Raw genomic sequence first — 20,470 nt, 5'->3', positions numbered from 1 at the left:
AACTGAAAGAAAAAAGAGAGTTGAATCTCCTATTTTTATTGAATAGAGAGCATATTTTGAAGGTAAATATCATGATTCAGACTCACATAATAGGTGAGACAATACGAATATCTTTGATCATTTGTTTAGTTAATAAGTTCTGAATATCTTGTTTTATTTTGAGAAAAATAATTTACTGAAAATGTATTCATGTGTCGTTAAATCAAAATATTATGAGTTCTATTTTCTGGGTGAATTAAATAAATTTATTTAAAATTTTCATTAACTTAAAACAAGTGTGAGTTCGAAAATTGGATGAATGCTCAAAGCACTAGTACAAAAACACAGTAACATTAGTAAAAATGTTATGCATTTACCTCATAATTACATTATTTTAAAACCAATTGTTCATCAACATCTCATGTAAAAATAATTTTTATTTCAAATACCCATACTCAAACCAATTTCAGACCAATGTCCATCATGTAAAGTCTCCAGTACATACTATCATTAATTATATAGACTTTTAGACAATACGAAACGAAGTAATGACTTGATACTGAAACTTATTTACGCCTATCCTAATTATGGAAAATGTGTCATATTATTAGATTTAATAGTCTTTTAATAGCACGAATCAAGTGACCTTTGTTATAATGAAATTGTGATTATTTCTTGAGGTCTTGAGTCCGAACAAAAATACTAGGATTATGAGCTTTTAATGTTAAATTTAAAAATTATCTTTGAACGGATACTACATTGTACTTATCACATATTAAAAAAAATATCACTTGATATTAATGCGAGTTCGGTTATTGAGACTAATGAGTCATTTTGAAACCGGCACAAATGCCATCCTTAATGAGTTCAGATCATAATGGACTAACGAGTCCTTATCCCATAAAATTAGACTAATGAGTCCTTTTTAGAGTATAATCAATCTTGTGACATGTTAACTATATCCAATGGTTTTAATATTAACATTAAGATAATATATTTGATTGTTTTCAACCATCACGGTGCTTACGATGGTTTCATTTTTAGCATCCTGAAATATTATTAGATGTATCCAGCTCACCATATTATCTTGGTCCTAACTAATAAAGTCCATCCGTATCATTTTTTTTCTAAGGTGAATATTTACTTATTTCTTTTACGTAAAAAAAAACAGTGAGTAATTATTTAGAAGTTACATTGAAATGGATAGTTTTTATTGGTTGAGATTACAGATGACGTGATCCATCGTATAGTTTATCCAGATGACCTATTTATTAATCGACTCGTTTGTAACATTTTAAAATTAAGTAATTTATTTATAACTTCAATAATAATTTCATTAACAAAGAACTTAATACCAAGAAAGAAGGCACAGACTAACAGAAACGGGGTGATTCTTTTTCTGACGCGTTATAAGATGATAGGCTAAAATGATGTATTCTTGGCCCGACCTGTGAAAACAAGAAAAATAAAAACAAAAACAAACATCGAATCAATCACCGTTTAACTGCCAACTCCATCGGTTGTTCGCCAATTTCCCAAGAACACGCTTTGTTTGGAAATTGAACCATGGCGGGGATCGAAGGCGGAGGGACATTGTCGGAAGTCAATCAGAGCGCCAGGAAGCTACTTCTTCGAGCAAGGGACGGGATCGAACGGTTGGAGAGGTTCGAGAGCTCCGTCTCCGGTGCCGATTCACCCGAACTCTACTTCACCGTTAAAAAAGATATCTCCCAGATCCACTCCCTATGCGCCGATATGGAACGCCTCTGCCGTTCCATCCCCGCCAAATCGCAACGCGATCTCTGGAAAAGGTATCACCGCGAAAACGCCTCATTTCTCACTTGTTCGTGAATATTCTGTTTTTTTCCTATTTGCTTCCTTACGTGTCTTCATATTTGATTTTAATATTTATCTTGTTTTCTCAATTTGATCCAATAGTCTTCTTTAATCTTCAAAAGATTTAGGTCTTGGATAATCGATTATTGACAATCGTTTCTTTCCTCATTGTTTCGGTGAATTATTCATTAATGAAACTTGAATTTTAGTTCCGGGTTGTTTTAGCTATTGTTGTATTACTCATTTTATCTCTATCCATGAGTATTAAGAATGAGAGATGGGAGGGGGCATGTTTAGCTTGTTGTCAAATTGTCAATTATCCTTACTACTATAGGTCGATGATTGTGAGAAGTCCGCATGATTAAGTTTAATTTCCTTAAAGGTGGTTAAATTGACTTGATGGTGGGTTCTAAGTGAATTCAAGCAAGTTTCAGTAAGAAAATGCTGTGCAACTAACAATTGATTCTAAGTTCAATAAATTATTATGGACAGTAGCTTGGTTGGTTCATTGTAAATCAAATTTCATGCTTCAATAAATCATAGACTCAAATATCAAGCATTAGGTTGTGAGCAAACTAAAACATCTGAAAGAGAGTGAGCATGTAAAAAGTTGTCCTGTAAAATTACAGCAACAGGTTTAATTTTTTTTTGAAGGAAAACTATTTTGAGCTCCAGGCTTGATTGACAATGCTTCTCTACGAGCTGTCTAACTGCCCTATCAAATTGTCAAATAACTTTTAGTATAACGAAAAAACTTTCATTAGTTGTATGCCTACTTGTTAGAATTTTTCTTTACTTGGTTAAGAGGTGTCCCGTGCTTTGGTTGAATTTGAAAAGAGGTAGACCTGCTTTGATGATTTTCAATTACCATGCACGATGTTATTGTAAATCATATTAGTTTTATTGTCTTACACCTTGATGTTATTTATATTTGGCGAACAGAAAAGTTGAACAAGTGGCTGAAGAGGCTGACTCTTTGAAAGATGGTCTAGACAAGTACTCTATGAGGAATCAGAAACGGTTGTTGGAAGCGAAAGAGAGAGCTGAATTGCTTGGAAGAGCTGTATGTAAAGCTTTCTGTTTTGTTGACAAATGGAGCTGATTTTATCATATCTTGAATTCATTTTACTTTATTTTCTTAGAATGGAGAGTCAGCTCATGTACTGAGAATTTTTGATGAGGAAGCACAAGCAATGCAATCAGTTCGAAACTCTTCCAGAATGTTGCAAGAATCTTTTGAAACTGGAACAGCTATCCTTTCCAAATATGCAGAACAAAGAGATCGCCTCAAGGTACAAACAAATGAGGCCCTTTGCTGTTGCATTTCTTGTTAAATATTTTAAATTAAAAATGAGCAGATGCAGTTAACATCACAGCAGATCTAACAGCTTTAATGTATGTTATAGTCACAATTGGTTTTATTAATGGTGTGGTTTTTGTTAACTTGGGTTTCTTCTCTTTTCCACCCCTAATTAGAAACTATATCATAACTAACTCCTGAGGAATATTGCCTTGTATTAGCCTGGTTACTCTTGACTTCAATTATTCTTGAAATAACCCTTTCTGACTTTTATGTCTGATGCATATCTGGACATAGGTATGGGAATATGATATTGACCTCCAATGACTCCAAATACATAGAAAGCTTAAATTGAACATATCCATGTCGAGCATATATCCATACTCTCACACTCGAGTTCCAAGTAAGATCGGTGCGGTTATGCTGATTAGTTAGTGGATGCTGCATTAATATTTTAATCTATAGTTGAGTGCACTATATTGTGAATTGTGAATTGTTTAATTTTGTTAACAATATAGATTCTCAGGTGCCGCAACTGAAGTGATTACTCGTATATTGTTGATAGCTCAAGTCATTCTTGAAACAAGAAAATGGTGCTTGGCAATGCATTTTTATGTTATTGCAAGTTGTGATCACTAATAAGTTTTTGAACCATCTTGTTTTTGATCAGAGAGCACAACGAAAGGCCTTGGATGTACTGAACACAGTAGGGCTCTCCAACACCGTCCTGAGGCTTATCGAGAGGAGGAACCGTGTTGATTCATGGATCAAATATGTAGGGATGGTTTTGACAGTTGTCATTGTGTATTTCTTCTGGAAATGGACCCGGTGATTTGCACTTTTTTCCCTCCTCAGCACGAAGGTTTGTTTTTCTGGATTCTCTGATCATGTTAAGAAGGCAAATATCGCAAGTTTAAACGAGAAGAGCTTCGATATAAGTACAGATGACAAAAATGGATGGTGTCATTTCAAACTTGCATTGAAGAGGAAGTTGTTGATTCGGAATACGAGTATGTGAAAAGAATTGGAAGAACTAATGGCCGAAGCAATTATAGCTTGTGTAGTTAGTCTGTATCGATGTGCTGATATAAATGCAGAATTTGGGATTATAGATTGTTAATTTGATATTTTTGAGCTGATCAGATCGTTAATATGAAGATTTTAATCTCTTTTCTTTCTTCTGGAAACAGTGTCTGTAAGCGCTTTAATCAAAATGCCCCTTGGTATTTGCTTGAGATGAAATTAGAGTATCTGTCGAAAGTTGCTTGTTATGAACCGTGACTGCAAATTCAGTTATATCTGTTCAAGGGTTAGTATATTTCATTTGTTTAGTAAGTTCATCAGTCCGGGATGGATCGAGGTACGTTGGATGATCAACCCCTAAAAATTTTAAATTATATATATATATATATATATATATATATATTGTATTTTTATTGATGTTTTCTCTCTTAAAATTTTATAAGTTTGACATTTTATAAAATTTTATAAATTCATCCCCTCAACATAAAATCATTCGTGTCTGATCATAGATGCTAGGGTAAATGAATTGTTGTTATTCCTTGAAGACTCAGGTTCGAGCACCATAGATTCTAAGGGTGTGAGTGTTCAATGTCAAAAGTTTGAGAGTTATCTTTGAACAGATACTCTCTTGTATTTATCTTAGATTAATCCAAAAAAAAAAATCATTCGTCAGACTTTGATAATAATTTATATCAAGTTTAAGATGAGATTTCTCTATTTGAATAATTTAAAATAAACTATAAAATATATCATTAATGTAATTCTTTTTTATGTACGTTCAAACAGGAATGAGATTTATAGTTGTTTTGTTGAAATGAAAATCCATGTTCATTTGCATTTTGCATGTAACAACAGAAGTAACTTGAAATTAAATTTAAATTTACAAGTAGATGACAAAAAAATAAATTTGAATCCAAATCCTAATGTTTAGAATGTATTTCATGTTTTCTTAGGGTTAGATTTGACAACGCTATAATTGATCAAGATGACGCTTTCTTATAATTTTGTTGATTTTTCAATTGTAGACCCCCAGATCGAATTTGAATACACAATTTTATGCTTATCGAATTTGAATTCACAATTTTACGCTTGTGAATAGTTTCTCACGACGTTCGGCTCTGATTTGTAGTTTTCATTGGTATTTCAATAGCTTAAGCTTCTTTTGTGTTTCATTTGATGACACAAGATTTATTCGTATTTATTTTTCGTTCATGTCTTTTGGTTGGGTGTGACGTTTTCCATATATGGTCCTTGTATGATCTAAAATGTGTCAATGTTATAAGAAAATATCAAAATTATGTATTTAGTTAGCTATGATAGTTGTAAACCCTTACTATAATTTTATATATATATTTTTTTTAATAAATTAGATGTTTATATTAAATATAAATATATACATATAAACATGTAGTTTTATTCTATTATAAAAAGTAATTTTATTATCTTAAAAGGATAGTTACTGTATTGAAAAATAGCTATGAATTATTTTTAATACACAAAGGCCAAACCCTAAACAAATCCATTATCTTACGGTGGAGAAATCCCAACAGTTAAAGGCATACTTTATATATATATATATATATATATATATATATATATATATATATATATATATATATATATATCTTTGTTTGGCTTGAATTTTTGGATTTTACTTATTTTAAAATTTGTATAAAATTAAAAGAATTGTATATTGTGTAAAGTTAGGATATGCTTATACTATATAAAATTAATAAGTTTTACATTAATTTATAGAAATTAGAGTTAAATAAAGAAATAGTTTAGTTTTAATTAAATTTTAGAGTATATTACACATTTACTACCTAAATTATTAGTTTTTGTTCGTTTTAGTACCTAAATTTTCAATTTTTCAAAATCATACATAATGTTTAATTTTTGTTTCATTTTAGTACCCGTCATTAAATATGTATCGTGTTTAGTACCTAAACTATTAGTTTTGGTTCATTTTAGTACCTAAACTTTCAAATTTTTTTTCCAATACTTAATGTTAAATTTTGAACGAGGTACTAAAATGAAACAAATTTAGATATGGTTTGGAAAATTGAAATTTTAGGTACTAAAATGGACCAAAACTAATAGTTTATGAACTAAACGCATAATTTAACCTAAAATTTATAACCCATAAATATCTTTTATCTCACAGTAAAACAATATCTCTTTCTACTCCAATCCAAAATCTAACCTCAAATCCCAAAATATCAAATCCAAATAGTTGAGGATAATTAGAAATTTTGAAATAATAAGCTATTTATAAGCTTATCACCGGGGTTAAAATCGTCCACATTGATTCACCATAAACACAATTTTTTATTTTCGAAAATAACAAGTATAGCCATTTGATTTGTTGATAAATAGTTGTTATAGCATCTATAATATTAAACAAATTTGGACAATTTTGGGATTGAATTCATAAGAGCTTAAGAAAACTCATCCTCTCTAGCGGCTTGTAATACCCTTTTCCTGTTTCTGTTATCGAATACGAGTCAGAGATGTCACATAACACTTTTAAAACATACCTTATTCGAAAATCGATAAAATTTTGTTTCCTTAGAAATCATTCAATTTAACCTTAATAACTGAAAATTAATATTAATTGTGTAAAATCGAAAGTAATATTTAAAATTAATTTTCAGTTCTGATTTTAGGCAACAACATGACATTTCTATAATGTTTCATATAAGAAGTGAATCTGCCTAAAAATTACCTAAATAAAATTCATTTTTATGCTAATAAAATATACTTTTATTAAATATAAAACTAAAACTCATATTTATAACCATATTTTACTTACTAAAATCCACACATATAAATGGTTACGAACCATTTAAACGCCATACACATATAAAAGCATTTCTAATTCATCTCAAATCTAACCATATTATAATATTACAGACACTTATTATACGTATAAATGCCAACTAGAAATCAAACAATAGTAGAGTGTCATTAATGATACCGGTAAATAGTCTTCGATGATTGATGACAAGCTCAACTGCTTACTCCACTTGCTTTTTTTTTTACCTACACGTGAAAATCATCACACATTGAGTATACACTTAGTGAGGCATTAACAATACTAAAGTAAAATATCGATATATATAAAACTCCATATAAAACATAATACGGTAAATATCATATAATTATATATATATATATTTATATAAACATGTAAAATAGACTTATTGAAGTCATTCCCTTTTCATATAACATGTAAAAACAACAGTTCATATAGGTAAATATATCACATATAACCATATAATAATCATTGAAAGATTTACTTTCATCCTAATCAGTCACCTACACTTTTCAATTTCAATTTATTTAAACCACAACCCAATGTATATCAATGAGAATGAAAGGTACATGAGTCTCGTCGAGTGTGCTCAATATGCACTCAAAAGTGTCTCGTAGATAATTTGCACCATATAAAATGTACACGAATGTACCTCATAGAATGTACAAATATGTATCATATAATCACTCCACCTCATGGCATGTTAATTGTACCTACGACTCTCAATACACATACAATGTGATTTTTATACCAAAATCATATATCATTCATTTATTAGAAGTATCCATAGATACCAACATATCAAAATATCATATAAAGGTGCGTTGGGTAGTTTGTACCTAAAATCATCCATAAATATTTAGTAAAATATCATATAAAAATGCATTGGGCATATCATACCCAAAATCATCTAAATACCATTTTGTAAAACAATATAAAAATAAATCAAAATACAATTTAAATACTTTTCTTTCCAAACCATTCTAGGTTTACTCATTTCAAGTCTTCCTCATATCATATCATACATACATACATACATACATACATACATACATACATACATACATACATACATACATACATATACATACATACATACATACATACATACATACATACATACATACATATACATACATACATACATACATACATACATACATACATACATACATACATACATACATACATATACATACATACATACATACATACATACATACATACATACATACATACATACATACATACATACATACATACATACATACACATACATACATACATACATACATACATACATACATACATACATACATACATACATACATACATACATACATACATACATACATACATACATACATACATACATACATACATACATACATACATACATACATACATACATACATACATACATACATACATACATACATACATACATACATACATACATACATACATACATACATACATACATACATACATACATACATACATACATACATACATACATACATACATACATACATACATACATACATACATACATACATACATACATACATACATACATACATACATACATACATACATACATACATACATACATACATACATACATACATACATACATACATACATACATACATACATACATACATACATACATACATACATACATACATGCATACATACATACATACATACATACATACATACATGCATGCATGCATACATACATACATACATACATACATACATACATACATACATATATACATATATATATACATATATATATATATATATAAGGTAAAATGCACTCACCTGATACACTTAGCTTGTAAAACTTTCTTAGCAATTCAAGTTTCTCTCCCGGAATTTTTCCTTAGCTTTAAGCTTGCTTTGATTTTGATTTCGATCACGATATATACGAACATCATTTTTTGAAACATATACATTTCGAAGTACTTGTTAGTATCATACTAACATAGGCGTACATTAGCATAAAAATTGCTAAAAATTCTTTCAATGCTTATTCAATACTAATTACATTTCATATGATCAAGGTCAACTTTAACACTTCAAATTCCTTTACTATTCATATTCATCAATAGTTCACATGGCATTTCCAATTTCACAACTCAACCAATAAAATGAATTCTTTTAGAATTCACCTCAACATTTCCAAAATATTCAAAATGATCCCTTGCCATTTAACTTCAATTCAAGCTTCAAATAACATACTTAAGCATTCCAACAATGCATTTAAACATTACACATCAACTTCTAATCAATTTTAATTTCAATCCCATAATTCCTACAATATGATATTTGGTCCTCACCGCTTTACAAACTTCCAAATTGATCCAAACAACATTCTAAAACTTGTAGAATCATTCATACGTCATTTCTAACCTTAGGCAAATTTTTCATATTTTTCCTACAATGGTTGAATATGAAGGGTTGATATATTCATGATTTACAACTTGATTCAAGCATGAATTCAACATCTAAACATCATTTCCATGCATTTATAATCATTACCACATCAAATTCAAATCAAGCAACTAAATTCCATAAAATCCCTAACATGGTCGAATGGTGTATTTGATGATTTCAATGATTTCAATCATCATACAAGCATAGAAATGAATCAACAACATCAACTACAACAAAATCTAATCTTAGAACATCAAAATCAAAACTCTATGTAATCTACCCAATTCATGAAACTAAGGTTCCAAGCAAGGAAAGCATGAACAAATGGTACCAAATTATAGAAAATTTCATGTAGATCAAATTTGTATTTCACGATTTCATCATAAATCCTAATAAATTGGCTTGAAAATAAAAAATAATTTTTTCCTTACCTTAGTGTAACTCACAGCAATGGAGAATTGGAAAATATGAAGTCTTGATTTTTCTAATAAAATATCTAATGCCATTTGTCTTATAAATAATTAAAATGAATTAAAAATTCATTTGAATTCCAAATGACCATTTTGCCCTTAAATTCTCATGATAATTACCAATCCACATGTCCAAAATTCAAAGATGAACTAACAATTTCATATATTCCAATTTTACCCTTGTACTTTTCTAAAATTACCCTTGTACTTTCCTAAAATTACAATATTGTCATTTTCATCTAATGATCTCGGTCGAACATAGAAAATCAATCTTAAATCTAATGATCCATATTAAATTCTACCAATTTGAAATATCTAAATAACATTACTAACCTTGTCCTATCATCATTCAAAATATTTCAAAAATCTAATTCGATCTGATTATCTGAATTTTTCTCGAACTTTATCGCTTTAAATGTAAACTCTGTATTGAAAATCCGAGTGACATAAAAGTATCATTCTTGGGGGATAAAATATTCAATTACAGGATAAAATATATATTTTAGAAAATTACCATTTTAATCCCTTAACTTTTCCCAATTTTACGTTTTGATTACTAAACTTTAAAAAAGTGCATTTTGGTCACTACCCAAAATTTTGGGGTATTGCAAGTCAATTTCATTTAGTCCTTCGAAGTAGGACTACATCACTGATGAGTGTTTAGAATCGTTAATATATGTTCGTTATTTCTTCGATTTTGTGAAGTTATTGCTACTGATTTGGTTGTGTTATGTCTATTTTCGTGCAGGTCCTACTTTCCAGAATTGGTGATAAAACGGGCGAATTCTGCATTTTTTTTATTATTTGGTCACGGCTGGAGACATGGGCACGACTCTGGGCACGACGCGGTCTGACGTGGCAGTTTCTAGAAGGTCCAGTCAGCGGCGGTTTCTAGAAGACTTCGTCTGCACGCCTTTTGGAAGATTGACGAGCAGAGTTGCATTAGGAGACTAGTTTAAGTTTGAATTTAAATTTAAAAACAATTATCTTTTGTATTATTTTATTATTTTCTTTGTTTATCCTTTAGGCTTTGAGAGGCTATAAATACCCACTTGGGGTAAGCCTAAAATCATCATTCGGAATACATTCTTCTTTTCTCTCTAGTTTTTATAAAAGCTTTTCTTTTTACTTTTCAAGTTCTTTTCATTTTTCTTATTTTCAAGTTTTGATTTTTATGCTAAGTATGACTTTTGTCATGCTTAGCTAAACTTTTCATAAGCCGAGAGTTGTCGCGATGATTCAATTCCAACGGGAGAATTGAAACGGTCCCTTAATATCTTCGGAATATCTCTCTCAATCTCTGCGCTTATTTTTTCAAAATCAAAACAGTTTTCAAAATCAAAGATTGACTTTGGTCAAGAGGTTGTTGCGATTAAACGTGTGGGAGGAAGATTCGACTTATAGAAAGCAATTCGACTTCCTGGGAACACACTTGGCGAGATAGCTTCGCCAAGAGGGATTTGAGATCGGAATTGACGGTTATAGAAGCAACAATCCGAGTCGGACGCCACGAACTTAAACGGTAATTGATCTACAACAATTGATGTTGTTAGAATCAATTACCGAAGACAGAATCAAAGATTGCCTTGGGTATTCGGTATACAAGATAGAGTCACAAGGATAGCCCTTGTAGACAAAGTAACCGACGTGAATCCCGAAGAGAAAATCTTATTCGATGATCTACGGAAATTGAGTCAAAGCAAAGCTTGAGGCTATTTTCACAGTATTTATTCACAACCTTATTTCTCCTATTTTTACTTCAATTGCTTTATTTAATCATCTTTATTACTATTTAAATCTCATTCTACCCAAAACCCCCCATTCTACTATCTTTCACGCCTGCCATAGACCAATTAAACATTAAATTAAGAATTTTCCAAGTCTCTGTGGATTCGACCCTACTTCTCTACGCTACGAATTTTTCTTTAATTATTATCCGAGAATAAGGAATTTATTTTGACATCAAAACGACAGTTGTCAAATTGGCGCCGTTGCCGGGGACTTCGCCAAAGTTACTATTTTTTTTGTTTGTTTTTGATTTATGACCAGGACTAATCCGGGGACATGTTTTTGATTTATGACCAGGACTAATCCGGGGACATTAGTGGAGTAAAACCCGGAGATCGAAGCTGAAGCTAGGAGACTCCACGCACAGACACTTCGGGAAAGAAGGAGACAACAATCAGATCCAGAAGAAGAATCAAATTCAGGTAATACAATCCTGATGGTCGAACCTACTATTCGAGAGTTAGCTGCGGCACCCACTGAACAAGGACCTATGTGCATTAATTTTCCCCAAGGCGAAACTCCATACCAGTTGAAAACCGGTCTTATTCATCTCTTCCCTACATTCCGCGGATTACCAAACGAGGATCCACACAAACATCTCAAAGAATTTCACATGGTCTGCTCTAGCATGACACCACAGGGAGTAACCGAGGATCAAATCAAACTTAGAGCTTTTCCTTTTTCTTTAGCCGATTCAACTAAGGAGTGGTTATTTTATATTCCTCCTAATTCTATTACTACATAGGCTCAAATGACTCGTTGTTTTCTTGACAGGTTTTTCCCTGCGGAAAAAGTAAGTGAATTACAAAGAAGAATACTTGGAATCAAGCAACTTGATGGAGAGTCGCTCTACGACTACTGGGAGCGGTTTAAGAAATTATGTTCTAGTTGCCCACAACATGGGTTATCTGAACAAACACTCCTTCAATACTTTTACGAAGGACTATCTCCCCTGAAAATGAAGATGATCGATGCAGCCAACGGTGGAGCCTTGGTGAATATGAATCCTACTAAAGCAAGAGACTTAATATCGACGATGGCTGCAAATTCCCAACAGTTCTGCGCAAATAATGAACCTTCTCGAAGGGTTCATGAGATAAGTTCATCTTCCTTGGAAAATAAAATTGACAAGTTAACTGAAGTCGTAAACTCTCTTGTTGCAGGAAAGACAAGACAAAACCGATTATGTGGAATATGTGCACTACCTGATCATCCAACAGACGGTTGTCCACTGATTCAAGACGATGCAACAGCTCAACTCAACGTAGTCAGAAACTTCCCGGGACCTACCCAAAAAGCTTATAATCCTTACGGTAATACATACAACCCAAGATGGAGGGATCATCCAAACTTCAGTTATGCGCAGAACCCGAGACTGAATCAAGGCTATCAAGCGAGACCTTCACCACAACAACAGCCACCGAAGACATCACTAGAATCGATTGTCGAAAGGTTAGCACTATCCCAGGAGAAATTCCAGACCCGAACTGAAGCCCACTTCCAAGAGATGGACAAGCAATTAAGCCAACTGACTCAAACCATTGGGAGATTAGATTCACAAGGTAAACTTCCGTCTCAAACTGAAGTGAATCTGAGGGAAAACGTTAGCGCCATCACCCTTCAGAGTGGTACAGTAGTAGCGCCACCTATCCCATCGAACCAAGCAGTCCAAAAATAAAAGAAGACCAATGACGCAAGATCCCAGAATGAGAATGAAGAAGAACAAGTGGACGATCCGACGCCATCTCCCTATGACGTGCCACCACCTTTTCCATCAAGGTTAGTTAAAAATGATAAAAAAACCGAAGAAAAGGAAATATTAGACGTACTTCGGAAGGTGGAAGTTAATATACCTCTCCTTGAGGTTATCCGAAAAGTTCCAAGGTATGCCCGGTTTTTGAAGGATCTCTGTACAACAAAGAGGAAGCTTACCGGAGTCGAGAAAGTAAGCTTAGGAGCGAATGTCTTAGCCGTTTTCCAACGAAAGTTACCACCTAAACTGAAGGACCAAGGTATGTTCGCAATCCCTTGTAAAATTGGTAAGGTTGAGATTAAAGTGCATCAATTAATGTAATGCCTCTATCTGTCTATAAAATGGTCACTAATGATCATTTGAAGGATACAAAGATTTCGATACAGCTTGCCGATAGGTCGGTAATCTATCCTAAAAGACTCTTGGGGAATGTATTGGTGGAAGTAAACGACTTGATATTTCCCGTCGATTTTTATATAATCGACATGGAGAATGAACGCACGAGCACATCGTCCGATATTCTTTTGGGGTGCCCTTTCCTGAGCACTGCACACACAAAAATTAACGTGAGAAGCGAAATTTAACTATGGAGTTTGACGGTGAGATCGTTAAATTTGACGTATATAAGGCAATGAGATATCCTGATAAAGTGGAAAGTTTAAATTCTGTCGACTCAATTGATCCTTTGGCTGACGAATTTTTAAAGACTAATTTCTCTTTTGATATATGCAGGGAGCTGGAGGGTCATGATGAGAACGTGAATTATGATCATACAGAATTGAATTTGATTTCTTCTAAAATCTTACCTTCTGTTCTGCAGGCACCCGAAGTTGAACTTAAACAATTGCCTGACCACTTGAAATACGCCTTCCTTGGACGAAACAGCACTTTGCCAGTAATCATATCAAAAGGGTTATCCGAGGAGGAGAAAAAAGACTTAATCACGGTTTTGCGCCAAAACAAGGGGGCTATAGGATGGACCATCGCTGATGTAGATGTTCATTTTGTCCGGGACGTCTTATGTGTATCCTTATGATTAATTTCTGGTTATTACTAAGTTCGTAGGACACATTAGTTAGGGTTATCATTAATGATATGTGGGATTTCATAGTGGTTACGTGTTCTATATTAGTGATGCATACGAGTATATACATTGGGTACTTATAAATATTATAGTATTTATATATATAAATAAGTAAGTAACTAAATACTAATTAATGTTTTATTTTGGTCTTTTACAGATTCTAATTAAACTAAGATTACAACAGGCTGGACCAAACGAGCCCAGTTCCCAACAACCCAGTTCTTCAGCCCAACTGAAGAAACCCTAACCCATTAGGGTTTCCTTGTCACCAGCCTCTAGCGCCGCAGCAGGAAGGCCGTTGGATCTGGCTCCACGATCCAACGGTTCCCAGCCCTCTGTGATTCCCGAGCCAACTGCAGACTCACGTGAAGCCACCACCGCGTTTCCAGATCGCGCACGACCAACCGAGCAATGGCTCAGCTACCCACTGCTGCCGCCCGTGACCTGCTCCCTCCATGTGACCCTGCAAACACACCAAACGAGAGCAGAAACAGACGAAAACAAAACTAGAGAGGAGGAGATCAACTAGAAATAAGGAAAGAAAATGGGAGGAGAGGGGACTCTCAGTCATCGGCAACAGGAGAGAACAGAGAAAATAGAAAGAAAACGGGAATCAACAACAAAAAAAAACACACAGAGAGAACACCAAAAGCAGTAACCATAATCATCTTTGAGATCCATCAGCAACCCAAAAAATCCATAGACCCAAAAACGAAACAACCAAAGATAGAAGTGAAAACTTTTACCTTCCTGGAGCCATCACTGTCGCTTGAAAGACCTAACCCGTTGAGTAACCAGGGGTAAGCCGTCATTTCCTCTTCTGTTCTGTTCTTTGGTTTCACCCGGGTTTGGGCGAGGAAGGAGGGGTTTGATTTAGAGAAAGGTAGGTCTAAGGTCTGTAGGAAGGAGAGGTTGGTTTTGTAAGGGTATTAGAGGGTAAAGCCGGCTGAGAGGTTCTGTTAGGGGATTTTTGGGAAGTCTAGTGTTAGTCTCGTGATGGGGTTGAAGTTTTCTGGTAGGGGTTAGTCTCGGTCTTAGACGGTGGTCGTGAAGATCTTTGGGTTTTGAGGCGGCGGAGGCTTTGGTTTTCGGGGTTGTAGAGGAGTTTTGAGAGGCTTGGCTTGGATCTAGGCCTAGGTGGTTACTCTTGAGTGGAGGAGAGAGCTCGGGCCGCCTTAGACTCCTCATCGGAGCCCTAAACGGCGGAGGCTGCGGCGACTGATAAGGTTTCTGTTAGGGGTGCGAGATTAGGAGAGAGTTTGAGGGAGAGAAGAAGGAAAACGGCGGGGCTTGGTTTGGTCTGGCTGAAGGGAAGTGATTTAGGGTTTCAGATTTTACCCTAATAACCTATATAACAGAACGCCAGAACGGCGTCGTTTCGTTTAGGCCCAAAACGGTAGCGTTTTGATAGCTGAGGGGAAAACTGTGTGTTTTAGGAAAAGGGTTAATGTCTGGCGTGGCCATCCCAACCTTGTTTCATTTCGATTTGGTCCCTATACCGAACTTTGTTATCTTTTGATTTTGTATCTTAATTTTCAGCGTGTTACATCTAAGTCCAGAACCATGTTAGGGCCATTTTAATGTTGTTTAGGCATTGGATGTGTAATTTGAGAAACTTTCAATTTGGTCATTTGCAGTATTTTGGTTGTATTATGTTTGCAATACCCAAAAATGAAATGTTATGAGAGAACTTGTTATTTGTTTTTTATGTTTTAGTCCTTCTAATATTTTAGGCATGTTTGTTAGGCTAATTAGATTTATTTTAAATATGTTGCATGTGTATATTATTTCGAGCATGTTGTCCATACGCACTTAGGTGTATTTCTTTTTAAAGCATGTTAGCCTCGTTTACTTTAATCGCGTGTTCAATTAATCTCTGCATTAACATCACTTTGTATGATTTGCATGATATCCTCATATGCATAACTTGACATTATCGCATAATCGGAATTTAGGGTAATGCCCTTTTAATCTAAAATTATCAGAATGGTCTTCCTTAACTTACAGGAAAGTTGTTTTGACGATTTTAAATTAAAATGGTATCCCGTCAGTAACGCCTAATTAAATTTGGATATATCATTGTAAAATTTGGAAGCGAAAGAAAAGGAAATATTCGACTATTTAAACTTTTCGAGAAAAGGTCGTTAGAACTGAACTAAAGATCTGGTCTCGATATTTTTAAATAATCGAATATCCTTTATCTTTCTAATGACTTGGTAATTTTAATTAAATCTGTTTTGTTCCTTTTCAATGTTTCAAATTTGCATTTTTGTTGTCTTAAGGGATCATAAATCAAATTAAATTCGAACTTGTGAAATTCGTTGCAAAGACAATAATTAATCGACGAGGTACCGATTTAGGGCGTTGTGGGGGTGCTAATCCTTCCCCACGCGTAACCGACTCCCGAACTCAGATTTTGATAACGCAGACCTTTACTTGTTGTTTTAATTAAAATTAATTTTTATTTAAAATGACAAAATGTTTTTGGGTGCCCAATCACACCCTAATCAAAGATTGGTGGCGACTCCTCGAACCTTATATTTTTACCGTAACGGAATTTCCAATTTTTCGAAACGAGAGGTTTTCTAAAATTGCATCGTTTTTTAATCAAAAATCCAATTGAGAAGAGAATAATTAAAAATGACGCGGTTTCCAAAATCACCCTGCCGTTTAAAAATCGTTTCGACAGCTTGGCGACTCCGCTGGGGATCCTTTTTTTAGAGAGTCAGGCCGATAGTCGATTAATTAATTGTCTTTGCAAACGAAAGTGATAAGTTCGTTTTAATTTCGTTTTTGATCCCTTGTTTGTTTGGAATTTCTTGTTTTCATTTTTTTATTTGGTTTATAAATAAATAGTTGTACTAACGTGTGATCTACATGTTTCAGTTTTCTGACCTTCACTTTGTTGTGTTTCTTTGATCGAGGCAAAGGATTATGAGTTTCCCCATTGTTGCTATAACTTTTTCTAGAGCCTTCTAACTGTGCTCTGTCCTATTAAGTAGGGGTGAAAGCTACGCTTACGTGAGAAAAATTATTTTTCTCCGCATGGGCTTTAGCTAGTAACCTCTGGGGTACATGCCTTATGTTTACGAGTGAAACATTGAGTTTCCTCGCATGGACATAGGGAAATGTATCCTCTCGAAATTGAACTTGATCCGTTTTAAGCCTATAATGGGCGAGGATCGAGGGTCTGGCAAGCCCAAGGGGGCACCAGCAAAAGACAATTCGAGGACCCTTTTAGAAATACTGAAACTCTGCCCATCTTATGTTGAATCTCTGTCCACAGACACAAAGGGGAAACTCATTCTAACTTTTCCCTCGAATTTATTTTTTTGCAAAAAGTATGCGAACTAGAGATCATGTGGTTAGGTTTATTTTTCAAACATGCATGTGAATTAGATACCATGCGGTTAGGATTTTTTAGGAGTAACAAAACATGTGGGTAAATATCATGTCGGGTAGGATCTACTAAAGCATGATTCGGTAGACGCCATGTTGGGTAGATACCATGTGAATTAGGTTTAGGATGTATATATTTTCTATCTTCATGTTGTTTGTTTATTCTTTGACTATTCATTGTATATACTAACACAGTTTTATTTTTGTTTGTGTTTTATTTATTACCGCTGCATTGCATCATCATTCATGAAGAAAGGTGTTGATTCACAAGGTGGTCATAAAAGTAGAAGGCGGTCATAAAATGGACAAGAGCTTTCATAACAAGGAAGTGGATAACGCAGAAGTGAGGTCGTGGTCCGAGGAAACTCAGAGGAAGAAAGGCGACAGTTTGACTGAAGATTACATATCAGTACTACCAGAGGTTGCTCCGGTCAGTCTAAAGCAAAACGATTTGCAAGAGTTACGCGAAATTTGGGAAAGTTGGAATTCTGAGGTGAAATACTCTTTCTGGCAAAAGTATGGTGACATCGCCCTTCTGTTGTATGTGAAAGTAAACGAACCCCTAATCAAAGCTCTCGTCCAGTTTTGGAATCCCGCGTATAGCTGCTTCACTTTCAACAAGGAAGACATGACTCCCACGTTAGAAGAATACACCTCCTTGTTTCATTTCGAGACGATACACTTGGACCGTATCTACTCAAAAGCCTCAAGGACCCAATCCTTTAAGAGCAAGCTCGCAAGGATTACTGGGATGGGAGAGAAGTGGGTTGCTGATCGAATCCAAAAGAAGGGAGAGTCCGATTGCTTCCCTTGGTCATGACTCAAGGAGCTTATCGTCAAGCATAGCGATATCGAGAAGAGCATGGAGATGTTCGCCTTGGGAATTTATGGTTTGATGATTTTCCCGAAAGTTCTTTATCACGTGGAAGCCGCAGTGGTCGATTTATTCGAGCGTTTGGAAAGGAAGGTAAACCCTGTTCCTGCAGTTTTGGCTGAAACATTCAGAGCACTTAGCAGTTGCAGAAGAGCTGAGAGTAGCCGCTTCACCGGGTGTGTCCAGCTGCTTACTGTTTGGATACGCAGTCACTTCTGGAAAATTGACCGAGAGTATAGTCGACGGTTTTCTACGGCCTATTCACCCTTAAAAGATTTCCTCACTAAAGAGTGGCCAGAGCATCTCACCAGGAAAGATTGGGTTTCACTCTTCAGAAATTTACAGGAACATGATATAGTGTGGCGTATCCCCTGGTTAGCTTTTGTGGATGTGTTGTACAAATGCGGGGATTTCGATTGGGTAACCCTATTAGGGTTATGGGGTGGAGTAGGTTATGCGCCACTGATGGTACTAAGGCAATTTGGGGCACGCCAATTCGTCCCAGCTACATCCGGTCTGAAGGCATCTGAATTTGTGTACTGTGGAGATCATTACAAGAAGACTGCTCGTGCAATGTCAGAGGCGTGGAAGTCAACCTTTAGAACTGATTTCATAGCGGCTGAGGTCATGCTGACACCAGATTACGTGGCATGGAGGGCGGTGCGAAAGAATGATATCCTTCCGTTGGCGGATCGCGACCAAACAATTCCTTTGGAAGTACAGTTTAAAAACGTACCGTCTAAGTTGGAGATACTGAAGAGTGAATTCGAAGCGGAAATCGCCAGGAAGGAAGCGGAGTGTGAGGCCCTTATACAAAAGAATTTCATGTTGGACATCGATAGGGGATTCTATAATACACAGTTTGAGCTTATGCGCAAGAGAAAGGATGAAGTGGAGGCCAATCTCACTAGTTTACAGAGTGATTACCAAAAGATGAGTCGAGCACGGGCAATTGCTGGCCTCGGGAGAACTTCAGAGCAGTGGCGGTTAGAGCTCCGGGCTGAGAGGGATCGTCGAGTTAGAGACGTCAGAGCCGAGAGAGAGCACCGAGTCAGAGAATTAGAGACAGTGAAGAAGAAAAGAAATCAAGAACTTGAGTCCGAGAGAAGGTCCTGGGTTAGGGCACTGAAGAGCGAAAGGACAGAGGCTAAGGAGTTAAGACAAAGGTACACCTTGAGCAAGAAGCGAGAAGAAGAATTGCATGCTAATATTGAAGAACTCAGAATGAAGGCAAATAACATGCAACTTGAACTTGAGGTTAGAAAGCAAAGAATCGACGAGCTCGAAACTGAGAAGAGGCAAAGCAAAGAAGAGCTAAAATTAGAAAGGCAACATCGGGAGAATGTGCTCCAAGGCAAACAGGATGAAGTATTCCTCTGGATACAGAGATGCGGAGCAAAGAACGAACGGATAGAGGTACTCAATCAAAGATGCACGAAATGGAATCAAGGCATGAGGGAGAGCTAGCTCGAGCCAAGGCAAAGAATGAAGAGTACAGTGCCTACGTTATGCAGCTTGAAAGTTCCTTATCTGCAGAAAACAGTCAGCGTTGCCAAGTGGATCAGAGGGTTAGCCTCGAGGAGAACGCTGCTTTGCAAAAGAAGATTCATGATTTAGAGGCTGCCTTACGAAGCTGCCAGACACAAATCGCTGGTCTCGAGCGCGCCGTCCAAGGCACCAGACTGCAATGGCAAAACTCAA

General features: G+C 35.1%; 1 protein-coding gene and 1 long non-coding RNA gene across 2 annotated transcripts; one reads left to right on the top strand and one right to left on the bottom strand.

Annotated features, from left to right (window-relative positions):
* The first annotated feature begins 1,443 nt into the window (after positions 1-1,443).
* LOC120148672 (membrin-11-like) lies at positions 1,444-4,300 on the top strand. The gene is made up of 4 exons (XM_039161723.1): positions 1,444-1,790; positions 2,758-2,878; positions 2,958-3,107; positions 3,786-4,300. The coding sequence occupies exons 1-4, from the start codon at positions 1,546-1,548 to the stop codon at positions 3,945-3,947; spliced, it is 678 nt and encodes a 225-aa protein (XP_039017654.1). The 5' UTR covers positions 1,444-1,545; the 3' UTR covers positions 3,948-4,300.
* Positions 2,810-15,978, bottom strand: LOC120148690. The gene is made up of 3 exons (XR_005518394.1): positions 15,967-15,978; positions 7,933-7,936; positions 2,810-2,943 (listed from the first exon to the last, which is right to left on the bottom strand). It is a non-coding gene; the product is annotated as an uncharacterized LOC120148690 (long non-coding RNA).
* Positions 15,979-20,470: the final 4,492 nt, after the last annotated feature.

This window comes from Hibiscus syriacus, unplaced genomic scaffold, assembly GCF_006381635.1.
Source record: "Hibiscus syriacus cultivar Baekdansim isolate YM2019G1 unplaced genomic scaffold, ASM638163v2 tig00002684_pilon, whole genome shotgun sequence".
Lineage (NCBI taxonomy): Eukaryota > Viridiplantae > Streptophyta > Magnoliopsida > Malvales > Malvaceae > Hibiscus > Hibiscus syriacus.
Note: the sequence above shows the minus strand (reverse complement) of the source record. Positions and strands in the feature narration are given on the sequence as shown.

Bases quoted from the DNA above. Each gene is read 5' to 3' on its own strand.
- LOC120148672 (XM_039161723.1), top strand. From the start codon at position 1,546: ATGGCGGGGATCGAAGGCGGAGGGACATTGTCGGAAGTCAATCAGAGC. The intron at 2,879-2,957 runs GTATGTAAAGCT...TTATTTTCTTAG, and splicing joins CTGAATTGCTTGGAAGAGCT to AATGGAGAGTCAGCTCATGT. The intron at 3,108-3,785 runs GTACAAACAAAT...GTTTTTGATCAG, and splicing joins AACAAAGAGATCGCCTCAAG to AGAGCACAACGAAAGGCCTT.